This window comes from Lethenteron reissneri, chromosome 23, assembly GCF_015708825.2.
Source record: "Lethenteron reissneri isolate LAM-NWPU_2019-01 chromosome 23, ASM1570882v1, whole genome shotgun sequence".
Lineage (NCBI taxonomy): Eukaryota > Metazoa > Chordata > Hyperoartia > Petromyzontiformes > Petromyzontidae > Lethenteron > Lethenteron reissneri.
In genome coordinates this window covers 15906691-15929197 of record NC_083801.1, presented here as the reverse complement: position 1 = coordinate 15929197, position 22507 = coordinate 15906691, and the positions used below count along the sequence as shown (strand labels likewise).

Sequence of the window (22507 nt, the reverse complement as noted above, 5' to 3'; positions counted from 1 at the left end):
TCTCCCTTCCATCCTCTGTTGCTTAGCATTGAGCACTTATTGCTTCATTAAATCTTGGCTCAAAGAGTTGACACGAGGGCTTTGAGCCAATACACCAGACTTCACGATGGGTATTGATGGTGCAAGGACAGGGGGGGGGGGGCAAAAGTCAATATACCCATTAAACAAACTGAATGTGCCATCACTGTTGAACATGTCACGGGTCACACGCAGATAACGACAACAGTATTATCTTCGTAAGTTTTCGTGCTGCAACATGCAAAGGGACATGAAATGAGAATATTATTCAGTGACCACAGGCTGATGTCACTCGCACTATAGGTTGCATCATCAGGCGTGATATCCACGGTTGTTTCTAAATATTGTAGCCTCTGCCTGTGGTGTGCCGATGTATCATTCATGGGGTAGGTGGTGGGCAGGGGTGTCATGACCCATGCAATACACCGTGGCCGTTGGATAATACACATGTGGATATCACAATAGCTCTTGATCAAGCAAACTTGCAGTGACTAGCACGTCTTGCAGAAAAAACACAATTCTGACAGATGTATCTTTTTCCTCATGTATTACTGTTACAAAACAGAACCCTTCTCACCTTCGTGAATAAACTCTAACCTTGGCTTGAGTCAACTCCAGACTCACGATTTAACAGGATTTATCACTTGTCTCAGCCAATGACTCAAATTCAGACGAATGTCTTATGTAGAAAGGGGGTCAGGATGGCAGAAGTAAAAGAGAAAGACGGCAGTGTAGTTTCTGTTCCACTATTAGTCTAGGAAACAGATGACAGCTGAACTAAACACCTGGTTTTTATTTCCCAAGATCAATATGAACAGTAAATGAATTCCCTCATTTTATACAAAACATTCCTGACAGGTATACAGTATACAGCTTTCATAAGCTTATGTATTTACAAATTACAACGTCATAAAGCCAAACGAAAAAAATATCTATTTTCTTTTCTCCATCACATGCGATATATAAACAGCTTGTGCAACAATAAACCATAAAAGGCCCCTAAATCTTGCAGAATATATTTACAGCTCAATATTTACAAAAAAGCAATAACAAAATTCTACAAAAACAATTCATTCGCAAAATATCCATGCCCTACATTTTAAACAACTTTCATGGTTTGAGATTTGGTTCCACTAATGTTAAAATCTGATCGAGGTGTTTGTTGCCATTGTTTTTGAGATATGGGGTTGACATTTAAAGGTTACAAAAGTTCTTTGGGCATTGTATTTTGACAAAATTATTTTGAACATGTATACTTTTCTATGTTCTTGCCATTTTCTTTTTTAATAACTACTTTTGTAAATGCATTTTCAGAATTTGTACTTTTTGGACTCCATTAGCATAACTGTGGATAGTCATGGAATACATTTATTTAATTGTTGTCCTGAGAACAGAGATTCCAGTATCTTGTAACGTGCTTAGGTTCTTTAACAGTGCTGCAAACAAGCAAGGCAAATGCACATCATTAAGATTTGCTTTAAAAAAACAATGCATCTATGTGTACATGCTAAATTTAAGGCATTCTTTAGAGCTTATATAGACAAATCACCTATGATTTATTTTCTTTTGTTTTATAAATTACCCACTTATAAATACACTACACAGTACAAATAAATCTGTCTTTGAAAAAAAAGTCTTATCCATTAAAAATCCTAATACATATAGGCAAACTTAAGATACAACAGGCATCCATTAAATTTCCTGTTCAAGATATTAAATTAAATCTTTTTGCAGTTTCAATCAGGACACATAGATCTTAAGTTTTGCAATATCTTATTTCAAGTATAACATTCCCTTTTTATAGGTACTGGCAGTTATTACTGAATTCCCAAAGGCATAATAAAACAGATGAGACAGGCTTTAAGCAGTTGGTCACTCATGCAGTGCCAGCCAACAGGAAACATTAACAGCATTCTTTTTAACGCTGTTTTTTTTTTACTTGTGCTTTGTAAAAGTGAAATACAAATAAAAATGTACACAAATGTACTTTACACTTGGGCCAATTGATGTGAGAAAATTTTAGCTAAAGGCTTCTGAACCATCTTAACACATTAAATTCTGATGCAGTTAATATTATTAAGCAGTAAGGTTAATACCAATTGATATAAACTGCAGAACGCTTCCAAAGTGTGGTGCTCTTTATCAAGGACATATCGTTGAGAAACGATGATTTTTAATCAATTTGTTGATGAAGAACACACACAATGTGTCGAGGGACAAATTGATGAATGCACGTGAATACTGTACAATCCATGGCAATCTCTGGAAAAGGGGGGCCTGCATAGGAAAACTGCATATTCACCGCTTGATGATCACATCCAGTAACTTTGGAGATGTATCTTCCCATTTCACAGAAAACGAACAGGCACACTTCACAAGGGATAACAACCAGTGTCCTTCCCCAACCAATCCCGTCATACAATCCATAGGCCAACACATCATACAGCACGGACTGGAGCAAATGCTTGGGAAATTCCAACTCGCACAGAAAGTTACGGTTAAGGAGTTAATTTGTGAAGGAAAAAAAACATTAACACAGTTTACTATTAACTCAAATGTTTAAGTACGTGACATGTGGATCACTCGACTACTTTCACTGGGTATCCGTTTGTGCAGAAAGCATTATACAGCTACATACAAAACATTATATTGTATCCAATTCATTGTGAATAATAACCTTAACGTTAATATTGTATAACTTCACCAGAAAATAAAACCAATAAAATCATTAAATGCTTCAATATAACACAGCTGGCTGTACAAAAGGCTTTCAAGAGTCCCATTAACAGTCTTTGTTCATCCACAGCATAAAGAGAAATAAGTGCACGTTGTTACATTTTTCTTTCACATCTGGTCATCTTCGGTGTGTAGCTTTGAGGCAACTCAAGCTTGAATTGCCGTTTAAAAAGCCAGAGATGTGTTCTGCATAGCAGATCGAGTCTGCACTTTTTTGTGGATAGAACACGGTGAGGTTTGCAGTCCTTACAGCTTCTGATCAGTCACATTCAGTTCACAAGGCGCTCCCGGTTCGGCACTGTTCAATATTTTTTTTTACGTCTGCTCTCTTTTTATTTTAAAGGCCATTTAGGGCATTGGAGGTGTTGCATTAGAATTCAAGTTGTGGATTTTCATTTTGTCTTCTTTTTGTACCCACAGGTACATGCAACACAACATGTATCCCTCATCTCCGGTCTGCGTTCCTTTTCAGTGTTTATATATTTAAAAAAAGACATTCTTCCACTTAAATAATCAAATCGACACACATGGAGTTTAAAGCAGGGACACGTGAGTGCAGCGATGCCGAAGATGACTTCATGCAAGCAATCGGGGCAGGCGGATGTCAAGCCATGCGTTGCCGCCCCTCACAGCACCACGTGGCTGCAGTGGTGCTTGAGCTTGCAGGATAAAATTCCACGGTTGAGCTGATAGAATTCCACCAGCTGGATGAGGTCTGAGAACTTGGTGTTTCCATCATCCAGAGAGAAGAACATTTTTGAGTCCTCTTCAAACTGCACTCGCATCGAAAAAACAAGAAATCGCAGACGTAAATTAAGAACATTGCGAGAGATAAGCATACATTTTCTTAAGTATTATTTCTATACAATTTTACACACCGATCATTTAAATCAATATGCTGCTGGATGAAGGTCTCCCCCGCACCATGTCGGTTGCAGACGTTATTTGGCCAAATTTCACCACACTGGTAGATAGGGGCTGGTGAACGTTGGGGCGGGGGGGGGGGATGTGAGTGGTGGGGGTTGTTAGGGGGTGGTCAGGACCGATTTAGATGTCAGTCTCCACTGATGTTAGCCGTGGCCAGTAAATCGAACTCAGGAAGCAAGGTCTATAGGACAATGTGGTAACCACTGCACCATTGCCCCTCCCCTCTTTTTATATCGCTTTTAATTTATTGCAGTGCTGCCAGATTTTTGACATTAGAGTAGCACCAAGTATATTTAAAAGCAAGTTTAAACAAGTAATAACATGCAATGTTCTTTTTAAATGCAAGTTATAATCACATTCTTCAAGTGTAAAGTGCTTTTTTCCTTCAGTAACAATGTTAACTGTTACGCACCAGTAAGATCTGAAAGTGTTTAATTTTCTGATGATGGCAGAGAGAGAGCACAAATGTCCTGGGGTTGCTCTGACTGTCTCGAAGAAGAAATAACCTGTGATGATCAGAAGGAGAAAACTTGAATTACTTCTTGTGGCAGACAAAAGGTATACGATGTGCTGTATAACATTTGAAATTACTGACTTATTAAGCAGTGATAATGTGCTATCAACAAATATTTGAATATTGAATATTCTGTATCATTTAAGCTGAAACTGCTCATAACAATGTTTCATCTTTATGCGTAATCTGTTTACCATGTTACAGGATGCTTTGTTGTAACGTTCGTTTAGATCACACTACGTGAAAGTTATTTTCATGCCCTTCAGGAGCGCAAGACGAATGATACAAATAAATGTTGCATGTACAATGAAATCTGAATCTCTGTACCCATCAACAAGGCCCTGCTGTGAGATAATCCTGTGTGCTTCCTCTCTTGGGATCCGTCCATGGAACCATGGCTGAGTCTTGTGAATCGCTGCAAAAAGAAAATAAAAAAACAAGCTCACATCTGTTTGAAATTTCTGCAGTGAATAATAAAATATACCATTTCGAACATAATGCACATACCTCACAGTAAAATCTCTTTGAAAGTGTGGTATTTGTGTAACAACGTGTGCTCTTAATGGGGAGTAGTGGTGTAGCCGTTAGCATGGTGCACTTTGAACCCAGATTCCCAGGTTCGATTCCCACTCATGGCCATCATCAGTGACTTATCTGAACCCATCCTGGGCCTCCCCTAGGTAGACACAGCTTCAAATTAATACCTGTTACAGTGTGTAATTATCACCTCTAGGGAGACAAAAGCGGCCGGGCATGATGTTGGCCATCCACAGCCTTGTGTGCCTTGTCGGCCTTCATTGGTGCTCGCTAACAGCATTTGCCCCAACAGTCTGTGAAGGCTATAAGGGGGGGATCAGTCTTTTCTGTTAGTCTCAGCATACCTATACTCATAGCAGATGGTTGGCAGGGGCTGGGGCTTCCCACCACACCAAGTCTCTGGCAACCTCTCCTCTGCGAAAACAGATTAGACATTTTATCACAATATAATACTGTAGAACTTACTCGCATGAAATCTCACATCAGAGATGCCAACAGGCACATAGGATTTACCACCACCCTCCCCAGAAGCACAAAAAAATAAATGCAGGCTGACGAAAACCACAAGTAGAAATTAGTAAACATGACTGCATTGCACATTTACCCGCCAGGCCTGGCCCTCTTCCACTGCCACCGTCTGGGCCTCTGCTGGGTTCTCAATGATTCTTCCTTTGCGCCCAGAGAAATCCATCGCCACCAGTGTGTTCTCGGAGATGTTCCTCTGCCAAATAGAAACAGTATGTTACTCCGTATTCTTGTGAGCAAGCAGGGAATAAAAAATGAAAACAAATCTACTGCATAGGTTGTCGCGGTTACTTTGCATAGCGCTCCCGTGTTCAGGTTTTTCCCACTTGTTGCTCTAGCGTACATGTGCCGATGTCCGACATTTCGCAGCACATGCTGGGAGCACGTGGAGCAAAACGTCGGACAACACACGGTACACCCCAAAAACACAGAGAGTGCAGCGTGAAAGGTATTATCAAACTATGTGGAGATTCGGTATTAGCCACGTGAAAGGTATGGTCAAACTATGTTGAGATTCGGTATTAGCCAAACTACTCAAATGTTAAATTTGAATTAAACAAATAAGGATACAGTTTACAAAATGTGCGAATGCTGTATGGCCCTCATTTATTTTGGTGGTCATGGAATGTTTGATCACCAACAGTGCAAGCTGCCACATAATGCTCTTACATGTGTGAAGCACATGAAGGGAATCAAGCATACCATGGGTGTGACATTCAGCTGGCCAAGGTGGTTTCGTCTCTGCTGTAGTAGCCTGTAGTTCTGGAACAACTGCACGCTATGCTGGATTAAACAAAAAGAAAAACACACCAAGAACAATTAGGCATTTAGGTCCAGCTCTTTCATTCAAAAGCACCCGTGAAATGCATCGACGGCTCTAATGAAAATGGAAAATGGTAAGCACTGTAATTTGATTGGATTTACAACCCTGTGTCGACTACTCAAAACCTGCCCCCACATTGTCCATCGTTGCAGAGGTTAATGAACCATACTTCACATTGATCAGTGCTAATTGGTGAAGGGGAGGAAAGTGGAGGGGCACCCAGGACTGGTTTACACATCACTTGTTACTGTTAGGATGTGGCGGGAAAATCAAACTCCGGTCACCAGATTCAGAGCAGTGCGCTAAATTACTGCACCAAAATATGTTAACTATTTTTGGAATTAAATATTACTGACATACACTAACATGAACGCTTTTGACCCCTACCACCAATGGGTGGGGGAATTGGGAGCCGTCTAATGCATACCGGCAGCTGACATCTTTCAACATACGTAGCACAGGCTAACACATTTGGCAACATGAAGACACCATCATCCATTAAGAGCGGCCCAGGGAAGCGGCAATTATCCCAATAAAATACCCAGCCCATTCCGGCGTTGACCTAGAATTTTGACTGCCGAGTCACATGGGCGAATGTGTCAGTTTAGATTAAAGCGAAGGTGGAGAATATTTAAAGACTATGCCCCTAAATACTATGATAGCTCATCTGGGTTACAGCCTATGTATCTGCATAGGCTGTAACCCAGATTGTCTCGACAAGCATGAAGCCTTGTTGGTGGAAAAAGAGACCTAAAATTGGTAACATCACTGCATCTGTAGTGCATTAGCAACACATGAGTATTTAATTATGTACATTTTATGATGTCGCCACTGCAGCAACCGTTACATGCTCCTTAACCCTAATGCACAAAATTCTTAAAATATGAAAAAACGGTTTGAGTTTAATGTCATTTTGGGTATCAAAGAAACCACCCCCACCCCAATCCCCAAATATGTTGAAAAATGTTGTATAACTTGACAGCAGTCATATCTCCTAGCTGTCCAGTACAGTGGACATATTTCATGAGAAGGCCAAATTGTCTTAAAACTCATGTTAAATAGCCCGAGGAGGCACAGCCAAGATAATAAGCATGAAGCAACTCACCCTCAGAGAAATTTTATGAAACTTTCTTATTTGCAATCCTGTTGTTGCCATATCAATTGTATTGTTTCCCATCTGTTAGACCTCATTTGTGACAATCTTTTTGTTCAATTCACCCAAATGTGATGCGGGAATATAATTTGCATGTCATTTGCGTACATTATACACAACCTAGACTCACACTCAAGATTATATGCATCTATCACAAGCGTAAGAATCGATTTGAATTTTTGAATCGGTGAATGGTTATACATGCTTCCTGGGTGCGTACCTAAATGATGAGAGGTGGTGTGTGTGTTTTTGGTGACATCTTCCATTTAAGGATTGAGCCAGAGGTAGGAATTGTGGGGGCAAAGTGACACTGCACCGTGTAAATCACCTTGAAGAGCCGCATGGCAGTTATCCAGCAGGTCCGGCTTGCTTCTTCCTCAGCGCAGAATAGTTTCAATTCCTTGGCACTACTTGCCCTGTTGGACTGCACAAAAGCCAATCCATTAATAGGGTTTTCTGTTACAATTGTGCCCTTTAATTACGCCAAAGTGTGCAGAAAACTCACTCTGGGTAAAATGCTGATGTATGAATCACAGATCTTATGCACGTGCATAAATATCTGCACATGCCGTCGTGACAGGCAATTTTATTATCCAAATTTCAATTATTCCTAATATATTACATGGCATTATTGCTACCTTTGTAGAATAATTGATGGTAGATTTAAAACGTCGTTTAATTCCTACTCGGTCATACAATTATCCCAGAGGACTAGGAGTAGCCTTATTTATACTGAAAGTGACAGGTCATGCAGTATGTCCTTTCATAACCAATACATCACACAAACGTCATGGTCTCAGAAAATCTATATACAGTACTGTACATTTATGCTTAAGGTTTATGGCACAGGATATTCAAGCATCACAGCATACTCCCTCCTCTGTAATAAACCCCAACTTTGTTTGACCCTGAACACATGCCTCACAATAAGTACTTGCAAAGCCACCACTATGACAAGGTTCACTTACTTTTATGCAAAATCCAAAGTCTGTGGGTGCTCCGTACATCTTCCGTCCCGATAGAACAGTGTACACACCACTGTCACTTAGCTCTGCATAACACTGCAGATGCCGCGGTTCCTGTCGACATACAATCCCCAACACAGTGAATTAATTGGACACCGATTTTTTTTTAAGTTACCTACTTTTAAGAATCTAATTTTTTTTTAAGCGCATTTTTAAAGGTCTGTTTGAACACGGTGAATTTGGTTTACTATTTTAGATAAACATGAGACTAATTCAACATGTGACAAGTGCAACATTTTAATGTTTTATTTCACATTTTTATTTTAATACCATAAAATATGTAATGTTTGTTGAGGGTTTTGTAAATGTTTAGCGATGAAAAATGAAGAATAAACTATTTGTTAAAAAATCATTATTCATGATAAACAATGTTTGTTAATTCACAACAGAATAAACAATGCATCCAGTCACACACACACACCACCTGTCTAACAATACAATTGTTGTGAAATTAAAAATATATTCTTCAGTCAGCTTCCTCTCTTTTACTTATAAAAGCCACCTCAAATAAATATAAACAAAACAGAATATATGCCTTCAGTTAAATAATGTTTAGACACCAGAAACAACAAGACAAAAAGAATAATCGTTGCATAGTTGGCTGCCTATTTAATCCACGAGCTGTAAAGACTGCAATGATAAAAAAAAGGTATGGAAGTAAAGCTTGGAATAAAACTTCAATGTTATTTCTATTCCCTATTCAAGTAGTCATAGCATGTGTGCAGGTAAAGTAATGTGATGCTTGCCCTTCAGTTATTCATCCTTCTGAAGAGCTACCATGTTACCTCGGAAATGTGTATACGTGTGTGTGTGTGGATGTGTGTGGGCAGTGGTGGCATAGTGGTTAGCGAACAATGCTATGGGACCCACACCACCCACTCGTGCCGTGCAGACCTTAAAAAGAGCTCGATAACAGCACTTGCCACAAGTCTATCATCGGCTATACGGGGCGTCTCTGCTTTTGTAAATATGTTGCAAGATCAGAGGTTACGAAATGCTGCGTCAAAAATGGCAATAGCCTCTTTAACCCCACAATAAATAAATGCCTGCACTGCCTCTTATAGCTCTAACTCAAAAGACCATGTTGGGTGACGTGATTACCGTACCATTAAACAGACGAGATATGTTTGCCAACCAAACCGAGATGTGCTCCAACATCTGGCTCAAACTGGAATTGTATTGATTATAATCAATACAATTACCACTCCAGTCGTGTAAGTTTATAGGTGTGTGTGAAAATGCATGCTTCTTTTCCAATACATGTATCCTTGGTCTATAATCTTCCCTTCCTTAATCCAAGGGTTCAGAATTGCAGGATGAATAACCCCACCGCGTTCTCAATCCCCAACTTCCCCCTTGCACCCCCCGACCAAGCATCCTATATCTACTCCGATTCAATGTTACAAGTATACAGTGTGATTAAAAATGTGCTTATTTTGTCAGTGTTTTAGGTATCATTTGTTTACACAGTTCTTCCATTCTCCCTCCAAAATGAAAAACTGAAGTTGTGCGTTTCTATGTCATAGTAATAACAATGAATATTTTTTTGTCAGGTCTTCAGCGATGGTCCGGTTTTATGACCAACACCAAATATGTCCAGCAAGTGCAAAAAAAAAACACTTGCTTCGAATTGTCGTTATTTCATGCCATTCCCACCGTTTACAAAAACACACGGATTGAGCCAGATTATCTAAAATGTAATCGACACTATTGCAAACTAGAAAAAATTGTGTAATCTCTAGAAGACTTTATAAATGAATACATAACATTTGCTTATGCAGTGTTTTCATAACCTGCTCATGGTGCAGTGTATGAAATTACTACTTTTTATAAGCCGATTTTCATATTAAGAGCAAATATGATTTGTTAATATTGATTATTTGCAGCCACTACGCATCCTTACCAACAGAACAAACATTGTGAGTGTATAATCTGTGTCACATGCTAAATGCCATTCATATGCCCTCTTGGTGAACCCTGGAAGCCACATCTTCCATCCTCCATTACAGAAAATGACAGGCAAATTGGGTTTTATGCTGTAGCACCACCCTACCCGCCCCTTTCCCAACCCATTCAAATTATGTAAAATGTGTTTATGTTAATTATACACCATAATGAGTACCGAGATTAGTTATAAAACAAAGAGATTTAGTTTTGAAACGAGTTGTACCAATTTTTTTTTATATTTCATTCGTGTACAATTAAATACTTAATTTTTGCCTCAAATTTCTAAAATAATGCTTTATCTTAAAAAGAACCCATGTAATTTTGACCTAACATTATTTAATATTATTGTGCATCTAACTTCTAGAAAACATTAAACTTGACTTTAAATAAGGTTAAATGCTAGTGAATGACAAAGAGATATTGGTGCAAGCTGATCGATTTCTGGCTAGTGTTTATAAATTAACGCCGCACGTTTTGCTACATTGCGTAAAAAAAAGTCTTGTGAAATATACCCTTTATTTTTTACTATCATGTCCCGTGGTTGAATTTGTTTGGCCAAGCCCTGAGATTTTGGCAGTGGCATCATGACATTTGGAACATATTTGCACATTCGAGGACACTAGATCAGTAACACTATCCTACTGTTATGACCTATATGGCATGCACAATTTCAAAGTCATCCCCCTTTGTCCCAATTTACATAAATGAATATATTAACAAAAACAGATTTTCATTGTTTGTGCAAGGCACAACAGGGCACAACAGGGCATAGCCTAAACTGAGGGTAAGAAAGGGTTTTCCCACAAAGTGGTTTCCTTTAGAGACGAAAGAAAAGCAACAAAGACGGAACTGATTGAATTTCATCCAGGCCCCTACCTCACTTCCTCTCCTATTGTTTGCATTGTCATTAACAAGAACATCTTTGTTCCACTAGAGAAACTGTGCTGTCACTGCCAATATTTCTTTTGATTTGCCCCATATAACCTCCTAAGTAATTCATGTATGCCTTTGGAAAAATAACAAAATAAATTAATGATGTAATTCTGTGTTGTTGCTATATTATATGTACATATTAAAATGTGTTGGGGAAAAAACATTTGCACGTCCACATAAAATATCTAAATCTTTCCCTAAACTATTGCATGCTATTGCCAAAAATATTTTCAGGAGCAATTTTAGTTTAAAAATTGCGTTTTTTCCCTCTACACAATTTGGACATTTATCCTATAAAAATGGGGTTTATTAAAATTGTCAAAATAATAATTTCATTTATTTTGTTGATTGTTCCATGGTTTTCATTCCTGGAACTGAGGGGGATGAAACTAGATCCTGTACTAACACATTCCAGGATTGCAGCTCAAAGTCTATGGAACAATGGGGGTTGTGTGTCGATATAAACTAAATACTGGTAAAAGACAGTTTACTCCAACAGCCATTGATGCTGCAATGTATCAATAAACACATTCTGTGAGGTGTACAGGAAACCCACATGTATACGCAGCAATTCAGTTGCAACAACATTACCACAATCCATTCTCAGTTCAAACTGCAGGCTTCATCAGGTTGAATTTAGTCTCTAGCCTTGCACTGATAAAATCCACCTTTCTATTGCATCTGCCCCTCCAGTCACCACTGCACGTTGCCTTTAGTTGCCTCAAATGTGGCCCCTCTCAGAAACCGCCATTCTTTCCCGGTAAAATATGGTCACCCAACAAAGATACACATTCCTGGTATAATGTGACAATGTTGCAAACAGTTTCCTCAAAAATGTTTTCAGGTTACACCTAAATTTGTGAATGTACAAATCAGTATATATATTTTATCTCCGTTTATATATCACATTAATATCTGATTACATAAAAGGCTAAAATATATACACTGATGAGTAAGTGGTAGATTTTAGCAGTGGGTTTCTTTAATTATGTTCTGCCATTTCCCCAAAAGGTTCTAAAAACCTGCCAGCAGTTTGAGATTTTACAGTGTCTAGAAAGTAGACAACTCTTAAAAAAATATATTACAAATTGGGCCGACAACCTTCCAATTTCAAACATAAAATGTACACAACCTTTAAAACGAGACTCACCCTGGATGTGCCTTTGGTGGAAAAATAGAGCCCCGATCTTCTCAAAAAGAAGTATAGCTTCTTCCACGATTTTCTACCAGGCTCCTTCACATGTAGATAGCCCTGGATTTCTGGACAACTGCTCGAGTTCATGAAGTTCTGTAAAGAAAATCCATCACATTCTTTAGTCCTTCATGAGCAAAAACGGTACAACTTGGAATTTTCTGTAAAGACGATGCGATTTAAGAGTTTCATTGACACACATGTCCTGAAGTTGGCACTCCTACATGTGAGCAAACACCACATTAAAATCTGGCGTGCGGTTAGTCACGTAAGCTGCACCACGCATGAGGGAGTTGAGGGCTTGGGGGAGAGGTGGGGGAGGAGGGTGAAATAGACACGCGATAATTTGACATGTGTATTCCCACCCCTTGTAATGACTTCAACAGCATTTGCGCTATAAAAAATTACAGTCAACTCCTTACCCAACTAATTTAGCACGTGCAAAGCCACGTGATGAAAAATAGTAGAGACAGTACCTGGATCAGCTGTGAGTGTGGGATGCTGCCGTTCGACTCGTACGGCATGGAGACCATGTGTTCCGGAAAAAATTGCTGAAGAAAATGCAGAAATTGCAAGAAAAAAAAATCACTGTTAATTTACCTTGCATACAACATTCACAGGGCATGCCTATATTTTGTAAAGCATATGCAGTTATCGTATTGTAAGGACAATTCTATAAATATATAAAAACACTAAATGTGAGACATTAAGATTGTATGTTAATAATATACATAGCTTTAACAAAAAATTGCATTGCCAAATAATGAAAAAATACAATGCAGATGCCTTTGCGATGTTGTAACTTATTTGAAGTACATCGGCAGTTTTCCTTACCAATGGGTTCTTGAAGAATTCGTATTTTGCGTAATTCTTTCTGAAGAAAAGCTTGTTGTCACAGTCAATGCCCCATGTTGATTGAACTTGCGCCACAAGTTCATGGTCTTCCAACGTCCTCTCTAATGTGTCAAGAACAACCACCCATGAGTACAAAGTAAATAATTACTCGTCAGACAATGAAACTAACGCATTTTCACCATGTACTTATTCACGTGCATTGAAAAATAAAACACCTAAATTGGGGAGGCCTTCATCCAGCAGTTGATTGTGTATGGTGGATGATAATAGTTGAAACAAAATGAGCAAAACCAGTATCATCTACAAAAACTTCAAAGAATGAATTATTTTCTCTTGTGCATTCTTACATTTCTTCTCTTCACTGTACACTTACTTTTCTAGCACTCATAAATTGGACAGATAACCTTTGCCTGGCCATCCTGTGGAAGAAGTGATGCCAAAAAAATGCATTCTATAGGAAAAGCCAGGCTAAATGTTCAACGTGTCAACCATGAAATGGAAAGGCCATCTTTATTATTTCACTGTAGCCTATAAACAAATACAAATGTATCTAGTCCACCACTCTCCTGCAGTCGTTTACTGTTTGTAGATAAAGGTACAAGACTATCATAATAACGAACAGACTTGTGCCAAATTAGAGACATTGCTGAAGAATAGCAAAAGGAGAGAGGAGTGGGGTTTTGTATACAAAGGACGTCAAAATGACAAATATAGCGATCATTATTTTGCACATACCCAGGCTGAGATGAGGGAGGTGCTCTATGAGTGCCCAGCTGTTGTCGTCCACGCAGTTGTTCTTGAGGATCAGCGACTGGCAAACGTCACGCGCACTCGTCCCCGCCGGTATCTCCAGTGACCTGCTCGTGCCATCCTCGCTGAACAGTTTGACCACCTGGTAATCATAAAAAGCACACGCGCGCACACACACGGGGCCATTTGGCAAGTTAGGAAAAAGGTGGAGCGTTGTATTTTTTCTTGCTTACACCAACTGCGGGCAGAAGGGCCTCCCCCGCTCGAGAAATTTGGTGGGCTCTTCTCAGTGCCGGATTAAACTAGTGCAGGGCCTGTAGCATATGTTATAAAGGGGCCCTAAATAAAAAAAACACAAATATTAAAAAAACACCTAATTTGTTTTACTTGCATAGTAAAGTAATTGAATTTTTTCATTGGCTATACAGCCAGATAATACGACAAATCGCTAACCTTAAACACCCAGTCGTTCATAAAAGTTGAAGGCGGTATAGTACTAGAGTAATAGAGCAAGTGCAGAATCGCTGAACCGGAATTGATAGCTTGAAAGCATTTAGCGCCGGCCCCGTAGCATATGTAGCTACTTTAGTACTAGGATAATCCGGCACTGGCTCTTCCACATGTGCCAGACGTCTTACCAACGCTTTACTACACACCACGTGTGACCTGCCAATTGACTAACTGTGGGCTACTAAATTATATTGGTGGATGGATTTTCGAAAACTTTCCCATCGCTTCAATTGGTGCGCCGGCCAATGGAATAATACCGGCGGGACCTCTTGATTACTATCCATTTACACCACGGCACCATCCCTGTGTAGGAATTCACTATTCCACAAGACATCTCATGCGCTGGCAAGAATACAATGTATTCTGTAGGAAGGAACACCTCGTCACACAGCACACAATTCACAAGACCGTGATGCTACAAGACACTGGCACACAAACACGTCCACACGTCAATGTGAAAATCTACCAGATGCTGTAAGGTTCAATGAAAGGGGGAGATAAATATTTACAATTACCAGGCGGCTAAGTGGTTAGAGCACCGAGCAGACACCACATAGGAGAGCCCCAAGTTAAAATCGCAGACAGCTGCCTGCAATTAAACCCTCCCGATGTTGAATATTCCCTCGTCTCAAGACGCCAACATCACAATCGGTGTCAGAATGGGGTAAAAGAAAAAACAAAATACCGTGGGTACCGTATGTGTTTCTTACTATAAAACACGTGTTAATCCACTTGTTAAAAGCCTTCCCAAGATATCAACACCACGAGTCTGAGTCCTGCGACGTTAACTTTACAATCAATCCGCTTCCCAGCCGAGTCATCTCCGCGGCGAAGGTTCTCGAAGGATCGTTCACTTGGCTGTCACTCAGCAACTCATTCGAATGACAAGGTCCTGTCAAAGTATTGAAGACGATAAACTAAAATGCAGTGGGCAGTGTGCTCCATGCGTTTACTGAACCGCACACACGAATATGGCAAAGCTATTGTTGGTTTAAAACAATGCCCCCCCCACCCCCCCAAAAAAACCCACTGTATGCTTAAAACCCTAAAATTATGAAGGGCTGTAATATTTTTACTCAAATATGGTTTAAAAAAATGCCGCATTACAACTCTCTCGTCTGTACGTCCCTTCAAAGAGCCACGATGCATTTTACTCAATGCCCACAGCTGTATTTTAAAAAAACGACTGCCTTTCAAGTAAAAGCTCAACCACCAAATGCATTTCGCAAAATGTGATAGCAGCTTACGTACTCGTTTGCAAGAAGGCCCGCATATCGATATACAAAGACACACAACATCCATTATATTATAACCAGATGCATTTCAACACCTTCTCAACGGCGTCCCCAACCTCAAAGTCCTTGACTCCCACCCCACACACACACGCGGGGATCAAACGGATCCGGATCAATACAAATCGACAGTACGTACACCAAGCAAAGCGAGAGATCTACTGCATATACATATGTTCACGGCACCTGCAGACATCACTATTGTGCAAAGTGAACATGTAAATAATTAAACGCGCGCCGCAATAACTTGAGCAAATGAAGCGAAGCCAAATAGAATAAAGGCATCTTAGAGGTGGTGATGGTGATGATGGTGATGATGATGATGGTGGTGATGGTGATGATGATGGTGATGATGATGGTGGTGGTGATGATGGTGGTGGTGATGGTGGTGGTGATGGTGGTGGTGATGGTGATGATGGTGGTGATGGTGATGATGGTGGTGATGGTGATGATGGTGGTGGTGATGGTGATGATGGTGGTGATGGTGATGATGGTGGTGATGGTGATGATGGTGGTGGTGATGATGGTGATGGTGGTGGTGATGATGGTGATGGTGGTGGTGATGATGGTGATGATGATGGTGGTGGTGATGATGGTGATGATGATGGTGGTGATGATGATGGTGGTGATGATGATGGTGGTGATGATGATGGTGATGATGATGGTGATGATGATGATGGTGATGATGATGGTGGTGATGATGGTGGTGATGGTGATGGTGATGATGGTGATGGTAGGTTACCTACCAGCCTGAGCTGCTGCTTCTTGCTAGATTCACATGCCCTGCAATCGTACGGGCAAAGCGCCACGTTCGGGATGTCTGTTTGCCAAGCGGGTGTCTTGGAAGGAGAGGACAAGGAGCCCATAGATCCGGGCTTGGAGAGTTTCGTGGGAGAAACGGAGTCTGCGGAAGTTTTCGTTTCTAAAGTCATTACCAAGCTTCAAGGCAAGCCTGGGTTGTTGTTGTAAGTCTTTATGGGAACTTGTGAGCGCGTTCCCTCCCTTCTTTCCTCGTCACATGAATCGCAAAAACCACGCTCGACCTCCCTTTTATTGCCGAGAAGATTTCACCGTTCAAAAAGTTGCCCAACCACGACGGCACAAAATAAAAAAACTTTATACACCTGACAGTGAAATTATTTCAACCAGAAAAAAATCCCATTCAACGACAGCGGTGCCTTCACATGCACAGCAGCCCTTTCATAACTACGAACAAGGAACAACAACAAAAACAACCCACTTGCCTGACTAAATACTAACAAAAAATGTCAACTTTATTATTGCCAGCCAACACACAGCAGCGGCAGCAGCAAGCCACTCACGAACGCACGAGTTGTGGAGTGCGGCTCTGCTAGGGGTAGGGACTGAGTCGCGATGCTATTTGAGCGTCGGAAAGTTGACGCCTCCTCCCCCCCACACCACCCCCCTCCACCTCGTTACCATATACACGCCCCCTTTGGGGGGGAACTTGCGGCCAATCCACGAGCTGCGATGTGACATCACCTCGGGAGCAAAGGCCACGGGAGAGAGAGAGAGAGGCGAGTGGTCACGCCTCCGGCAAAAGAGGGCCCACCCACCCATCCCAAGCCACCCATCACCACCCACCCTTAAGCACGAGGCCTTTGTGGACACAGCTGTGGCCGGACAACTGGAAAGCAGTGGAGCTGTGTGACCCACACACACACACACCCCTGGTTGGCTAAGCTGAAGGATTAGATTCAATTGTACACAATGAAACTAATCAGCCTTTGTAACCATTAGTGGGCCTCCAGGGTTAAACAATTCCTAATTGGCAATGTGAATGCGACAGAACTGGATTTCTTCTCAGCCCTATAAAAATGCTTTACGGCTTTGGGTGTTTTTTTTTACTAAACGCATAGATCACCGTTCTTTTATTGCCAGTGTTCTTTACTGTTCCATTTACAGCCATTATTCTTTGCACACAGTTTACTTTTGGTGATTTCCCCAAACCAGGCAACATTAGGTAAAACGGTTAACTATTGCTGGCTTGGATAATACAATGAACAATACATACTTCCATGGAAAAGTTACAAATGAACATCGACCAAATACTTATTTTTCAAGCAGAAACAGCCTTCAAATACATTAAAGCTAAGTGTAACTTAATCATCGAACCGCATTCGTTTGCAAAACACTGAAACAATATACAGTACTATACATATCGACAATATAGCACTCCATAATTCACACTGATAACATTAAACTAAAAGTTTAGTAATGACTTATGAAGGATAAGAGCCTTTCTCACAAATAACGTAGGCGTAATTACTAAATCCTGTAAGTACTATTACACAAAAACGGAGCTATTGTGTTCTTTTAATAAAACAAAAGAAAGAGCCATCAGGCTTGGGGTATATGTTTCCTTCACTCATTCCCTATTCTCCACTCCGACCTTATCCCCCCTTCCCCAACTTCCCCACCCTTCTCCCTTCACCCTCCCGGACACTGCCCCTACATGATGCAACGCCAAGCTCCCACAGCTTAATTTAAGGAATGGTTCTGCACACCCTCTTACCTCTACCCCTCCCCCTACAATCATCTTCTTATCCCTTGTCCTCCCCACCTCAATCAACCCCAACTCAGTTAACCCCTCCCCCACCTTCCATCCAACAGTATTAAATTGTGGAAGCTGCTTTACTTCAAGCATTCCCTGTTGGGCCATAAAACCTGACATGCCCCATACCCACGCCTAAAGTACTGGCTTATTCAGCTCTGTAAGTTTACATGAGCTCGTAAAAGACAAGGCATTTTACAGTGCTGATGCTAAGGCAACATACTTTGTCTCCTTGTCCAGTGATTCATCAAACTGAAACCCCTACACTGACACGGTTTCCGAAAATGTCTTGCAGAATTTGTCATTTTTGAAAATCAGTCGCACCCCGTTTTGTGCCAGGTATAAAATTTTCTGTAAAAGGCTTTGGCCATTTTGTGTGCTTCCATGTCAGCTCATGAAGAGAAAATTGCACGTTTCTCCCCCCACCCACCTAACTGGAAATTTCCACTGCTGGAGAAACAGGTTCCCGAAAGCATTCTTGAGAAGACGCATTGCTTTCAGGCTATAACGTTAGTTGCCGATGTAAGTCAGGGAGCCAAATCTTATAGGCTTGTGCACATGAATGAATCACACACAAACGTCCAGGCCTCAGAAATAACAGTGCCAGAGCTTTATGGTGTTCATTAAATTAAAGGAGGGTTCTCGTGCATGTTTCAGCTGTTGCAAAACTCGGTATGAGAGTACATTACAGATGGTCTATATTATGTGATGTAAACTTCATAACCACACACATATTAATACTGATGTGGTTTGTTTTGCATGGTTATTTAAGCCTCAGATATAATCTGAAACGAGGAATGCATCCCATGAAAATACCCTATTTACAAGTGTTGTTGAAACTTGGAAAATATTTACATTTCTTTACTTGGGACGTAAACATCAGCCATTTATAAAGCAGTTTAATAATATAATACCTAAATATAAGTTTATATACTTTTAATGATCTATGGTAACTCAATATTAGTGTAATTTGCTTCAATGGACAACGTATTAGACCATGCAATAATTTAATCGTACATTATGGTAGCATCAGTTAAATTGTATAGAGCTATAAGGCGTACATAATTCTACTTTTCATGGGTTAAAATGGATTGTACAGTCAATAATTTACGTGAGAAATAATGTTCGTGTGAATCTGGCCTTTAAGCCATGGTGCAGCCAACTGATGGGCTAAGTGTCCCCTTCATGACCCATAAACTTTTTAAAATGGGCGTTCATTGTAGAACGTTCAGTAACTGGTGCATATTATGTTACACAAGCCTCGCACAGCGTTCTTCAAATATAATACATGTACTCTTGATTTGTCTGCAAATCAATCCAAACAAAGGGCTATGTTACACAATGCATTTTATTTCATTCCTTTCACACTGGGCGCTTCAAATGATATCACTTTTTCACCTAAATGTTCTTATCCAAGCTCTTCAAAGTGATAGCTTAAAAGGCATCTAAACGAACAGCTTCTTTAAAATGTATCTCCTGGATTAAATATTAAACATGACTTTTTAAATGTTCAGAATTTTAAATGCAGTATTATTTCAATTGCAAGGAATGTTAAATAATTTAGAGCCTCTTGTTAATCCACAGCTGGCTGAAGGCCATGCCATGTCGATCACAGGGATTTTTTGGCCATACTTCACCACGCTGGTCAATACAAGACCGCGAAGTTGGGGGCCGAGGCTTGGTTCAAATATCACTCGCAATTGATATTATCTGTGGCTGGAAATTGAAATAGGTGCACAGGGTCCATAGCGCAGTGCACTAAGCACTGTTCTTCTACTCTCCTACATTATTTAAATACGGCACTGTACATTCTCTATTAACTAGCCTTTTGCCTGTCCAAGGACGGCTGTATTGCAGTAAATCTGAAACTTGCAAGCGAAAAGCAGACCGCGACGTGATATTCATTGCATCAATTTGTGTGCAATTTGTAAGGCCGCGGTTACACAGACCTATTGCATTTTAAGCTATGATCCCTTGTTCATCATGACGTCCTTTTTACTTTGATGTCTCAATAGCGGAGATCGAGTGACGTGAGGGTTCTGCCTTTGTAGTGAGGGTCGTAAGTTGACGCTGAAGGGGGGGGGGGAGGAGGCACCTCGGCCCCCATGTGGAGTGATGTCACCCGCTAATTATTATTAATGACGGGGGTTATCTATACGGAGTGACGTCACCTGCTTATGACTATTAATGAGGGGCGTGTCCATGTGGAGGACGTCACCTGTTCATGATTATTAATGAGGGAGGCTGGTCGACGTGGAGTGACGTCACGTGCGTTACACACTGACATTCTGGGTAAATATAGTAGTAAATTATACTGGTAGGAACCTCCTGGTTACACCAGCCCACAGGGGATTATTGTGTCCGTCCGTCCATCGTGCAGGGAGGGGCTGGGTGGGGAGGGAGGTGCTGGGTGGGGTGGGGAGGGTGGGGAGGGGCTGGGTGGGGAGGGTGGGGCTGGGGGAGGGTGGGGAGGGGCTGGGTGGGGTGGGGAGAGTGGGGAGGGGCTGGGTAGGGAGGGTAGGGCTAGGTGGGGGGCTGGTCACCCCGTGGTGCCCTTATAAAACTTAACGTTTAACCTACTCACGCCGGCTTGTGCCCGCCCTCACAGTCGGGCATATTTGCGGAATACACCACTGCCGCCGTTGACCCTGCAGGCCATTGACCGAGCAACCCAACGCTCCTACCAGCTCCCTCCGCAGGAATGTGTTTATGGAGTAAATTACTGTTGGGTTTCCACTGCATTTATATTACAATCCTGAAACATATACCTGGCAAAAAAAAGTGCATGACTGTCCTTAAATGTCCCCATGACTGTTAAACTAAACCAAATTATGTGTTTGCTCAAATCATAAAAAGTCCCTCACTCCTAAATGACTCAACATGTTTTCCCTCAGTTCTCAGAACTACAACAGATCCAGTATTGTATCTGTAAATGTTTGCCAGTTTATGTATAAAGGAAGATTGACCCATAAACTGACCCAGATTCAGTAATCTAGTATTACTACTTTGCATTCATGTACGGGACTTTTCGATATGCACTCCATTAATTGTTTAATTGTTCTCAATTACCCGAAAGCAGATTTCCTTTGATATTTTAACATGGTCCAAATAACTGGGAATGAAGGTGTGATATGAAATCCAAGCATGTGGTGCATTCTACTGTTGGTCATAAACATGTGTGTCCTCGTATATGGTTTCTATCTCCATACAGGTAACGACGGAGACAATTTTATTTGCATTGAAATAGTTTTTCTTCATCCCGAGTCTCAACCAGTTCAAATATTTAACAGTACTAACAGGCCTGCAGTTACTTTAAACAACTTACCACACACAGCTTCGTTCGATTATAACAGTATGCCAGTGCAAAAACTGATGTGCGTTATTTAAATATTTTTTTAAGTTATGTTGTACCAGGGAACCAGTTTTACTACCTGAGAAATAAACACAAACAACATTGATGTACAGTACAGTGTATGGACAGGAGAGACATTTTATAAACAATGAATCATGGTCAAGCTGTGATTCAAAAATAGATGTATTTATTTTAAAAGTGTGAATGCAGCAGCCAGTGGTCTTGTGAACACATTACAGTACATACAACGAAAGGAAATAAAAAAACATTAATTCTTGCACACGTAATTTGATGGCTATATCAACAGCTTAAAAATATTAATTGATGAATCAATGCATCATTATACTCAAATGTGTATGTATAAAAATGGCCATTTACAAACTTCCTTTGTAATACCACAATATTGCCTTCTTTAGTAAGGAATGAACATTTAAGCACATTATTTAGTATACAATATCTACCTGTACTCACAGCTAACACTAGCGCTACATTTCACGCATTGGTTACTATTGCTGAATCCCAGAACCTATGGATTGACAGAGTGCACTGCACAAAGCTGTAGTTGTTTTTTTATTCTCATCTGGTCTCTGTTACGCCTGCAGGGTGCAAATCTTTGCCAGTCACTGACAAATTCCCATTTTAAGAACAATTATTCTAGAAAACTGAAGGATGACCAATGCAAAATTTTATTTAGGCCAATACAAGAGTTAGTAATGGTTGTGGGGGTGGTGGGCGGTGTGGATTGAAAAATAATAAAATCGAATCGTCAACAATGTTTGGCTATGCAAGGGCTATGAATGTAACGCCCGTGGACATTGACACTTCATGCAGATGGTACGACAG

At 40.6% G+C, this 22507-nt stretch overlaps 1 protein-coding gene across 5 annotated transcripts in view; it reads right to left on the bottom strand.

Annotated features, from left to right (window-relative positions):
- Positions 1-791: 791 nt before the first annotated feature.
- Positions 792-22507, bottom strand: part of LOC133346093 (growth factor receptor-bound protein 14-like) — a 133334-nt gene continuing 111618 nt past the window's right edge. For 4 of the 5 annotated variants that reach the window (XM_061557472.1, XM_061557474.1, XM_061557475.1 and 1 more), the window contains 12 exons: positions 13921-14077; positions 13165-13286; positions 12807-12881; positions 12289-12426; positions 8202-8312; positions 7562-7657; positions 5960-6040; positions 5337-5453; positions 5077-5146; positions 4523-4610; positions 4094-4187; positions 792-3527 (listed from right to left, as the gene is read on the bottom strand). In XM_061557472.1, the coding sequence (XP_061413456.1) occupies positions 3381-3527; positions 4094-4187; positions 4523-4610; positions 5077-5146; positions 5337-5453; positions 5960-6040; positions 7562-7657; positions 8202-8312; positions 12289-12426; positions 12807-12881; positions 13165-13286; positions 13921-14077 (1296 nt within the window). In that variant the 3' untranslated portion in view covers positions 792-3380. Of the gene's footprint in view, positions 3528-4093; positions 4188-4522; positions 4611-5076; positions 5147-5336; positions 5454-5959; positions 6041-7561; positions 7658-8201; positions 8313-12288; positions 12427-12806; positions 12882-13164; positions 13287-13920; positions 14078-16483; positions 17078-22507 lie in introns of those variants that run through there. The other variant, XM_061557476.1, reaches the window with a different exon arrangement.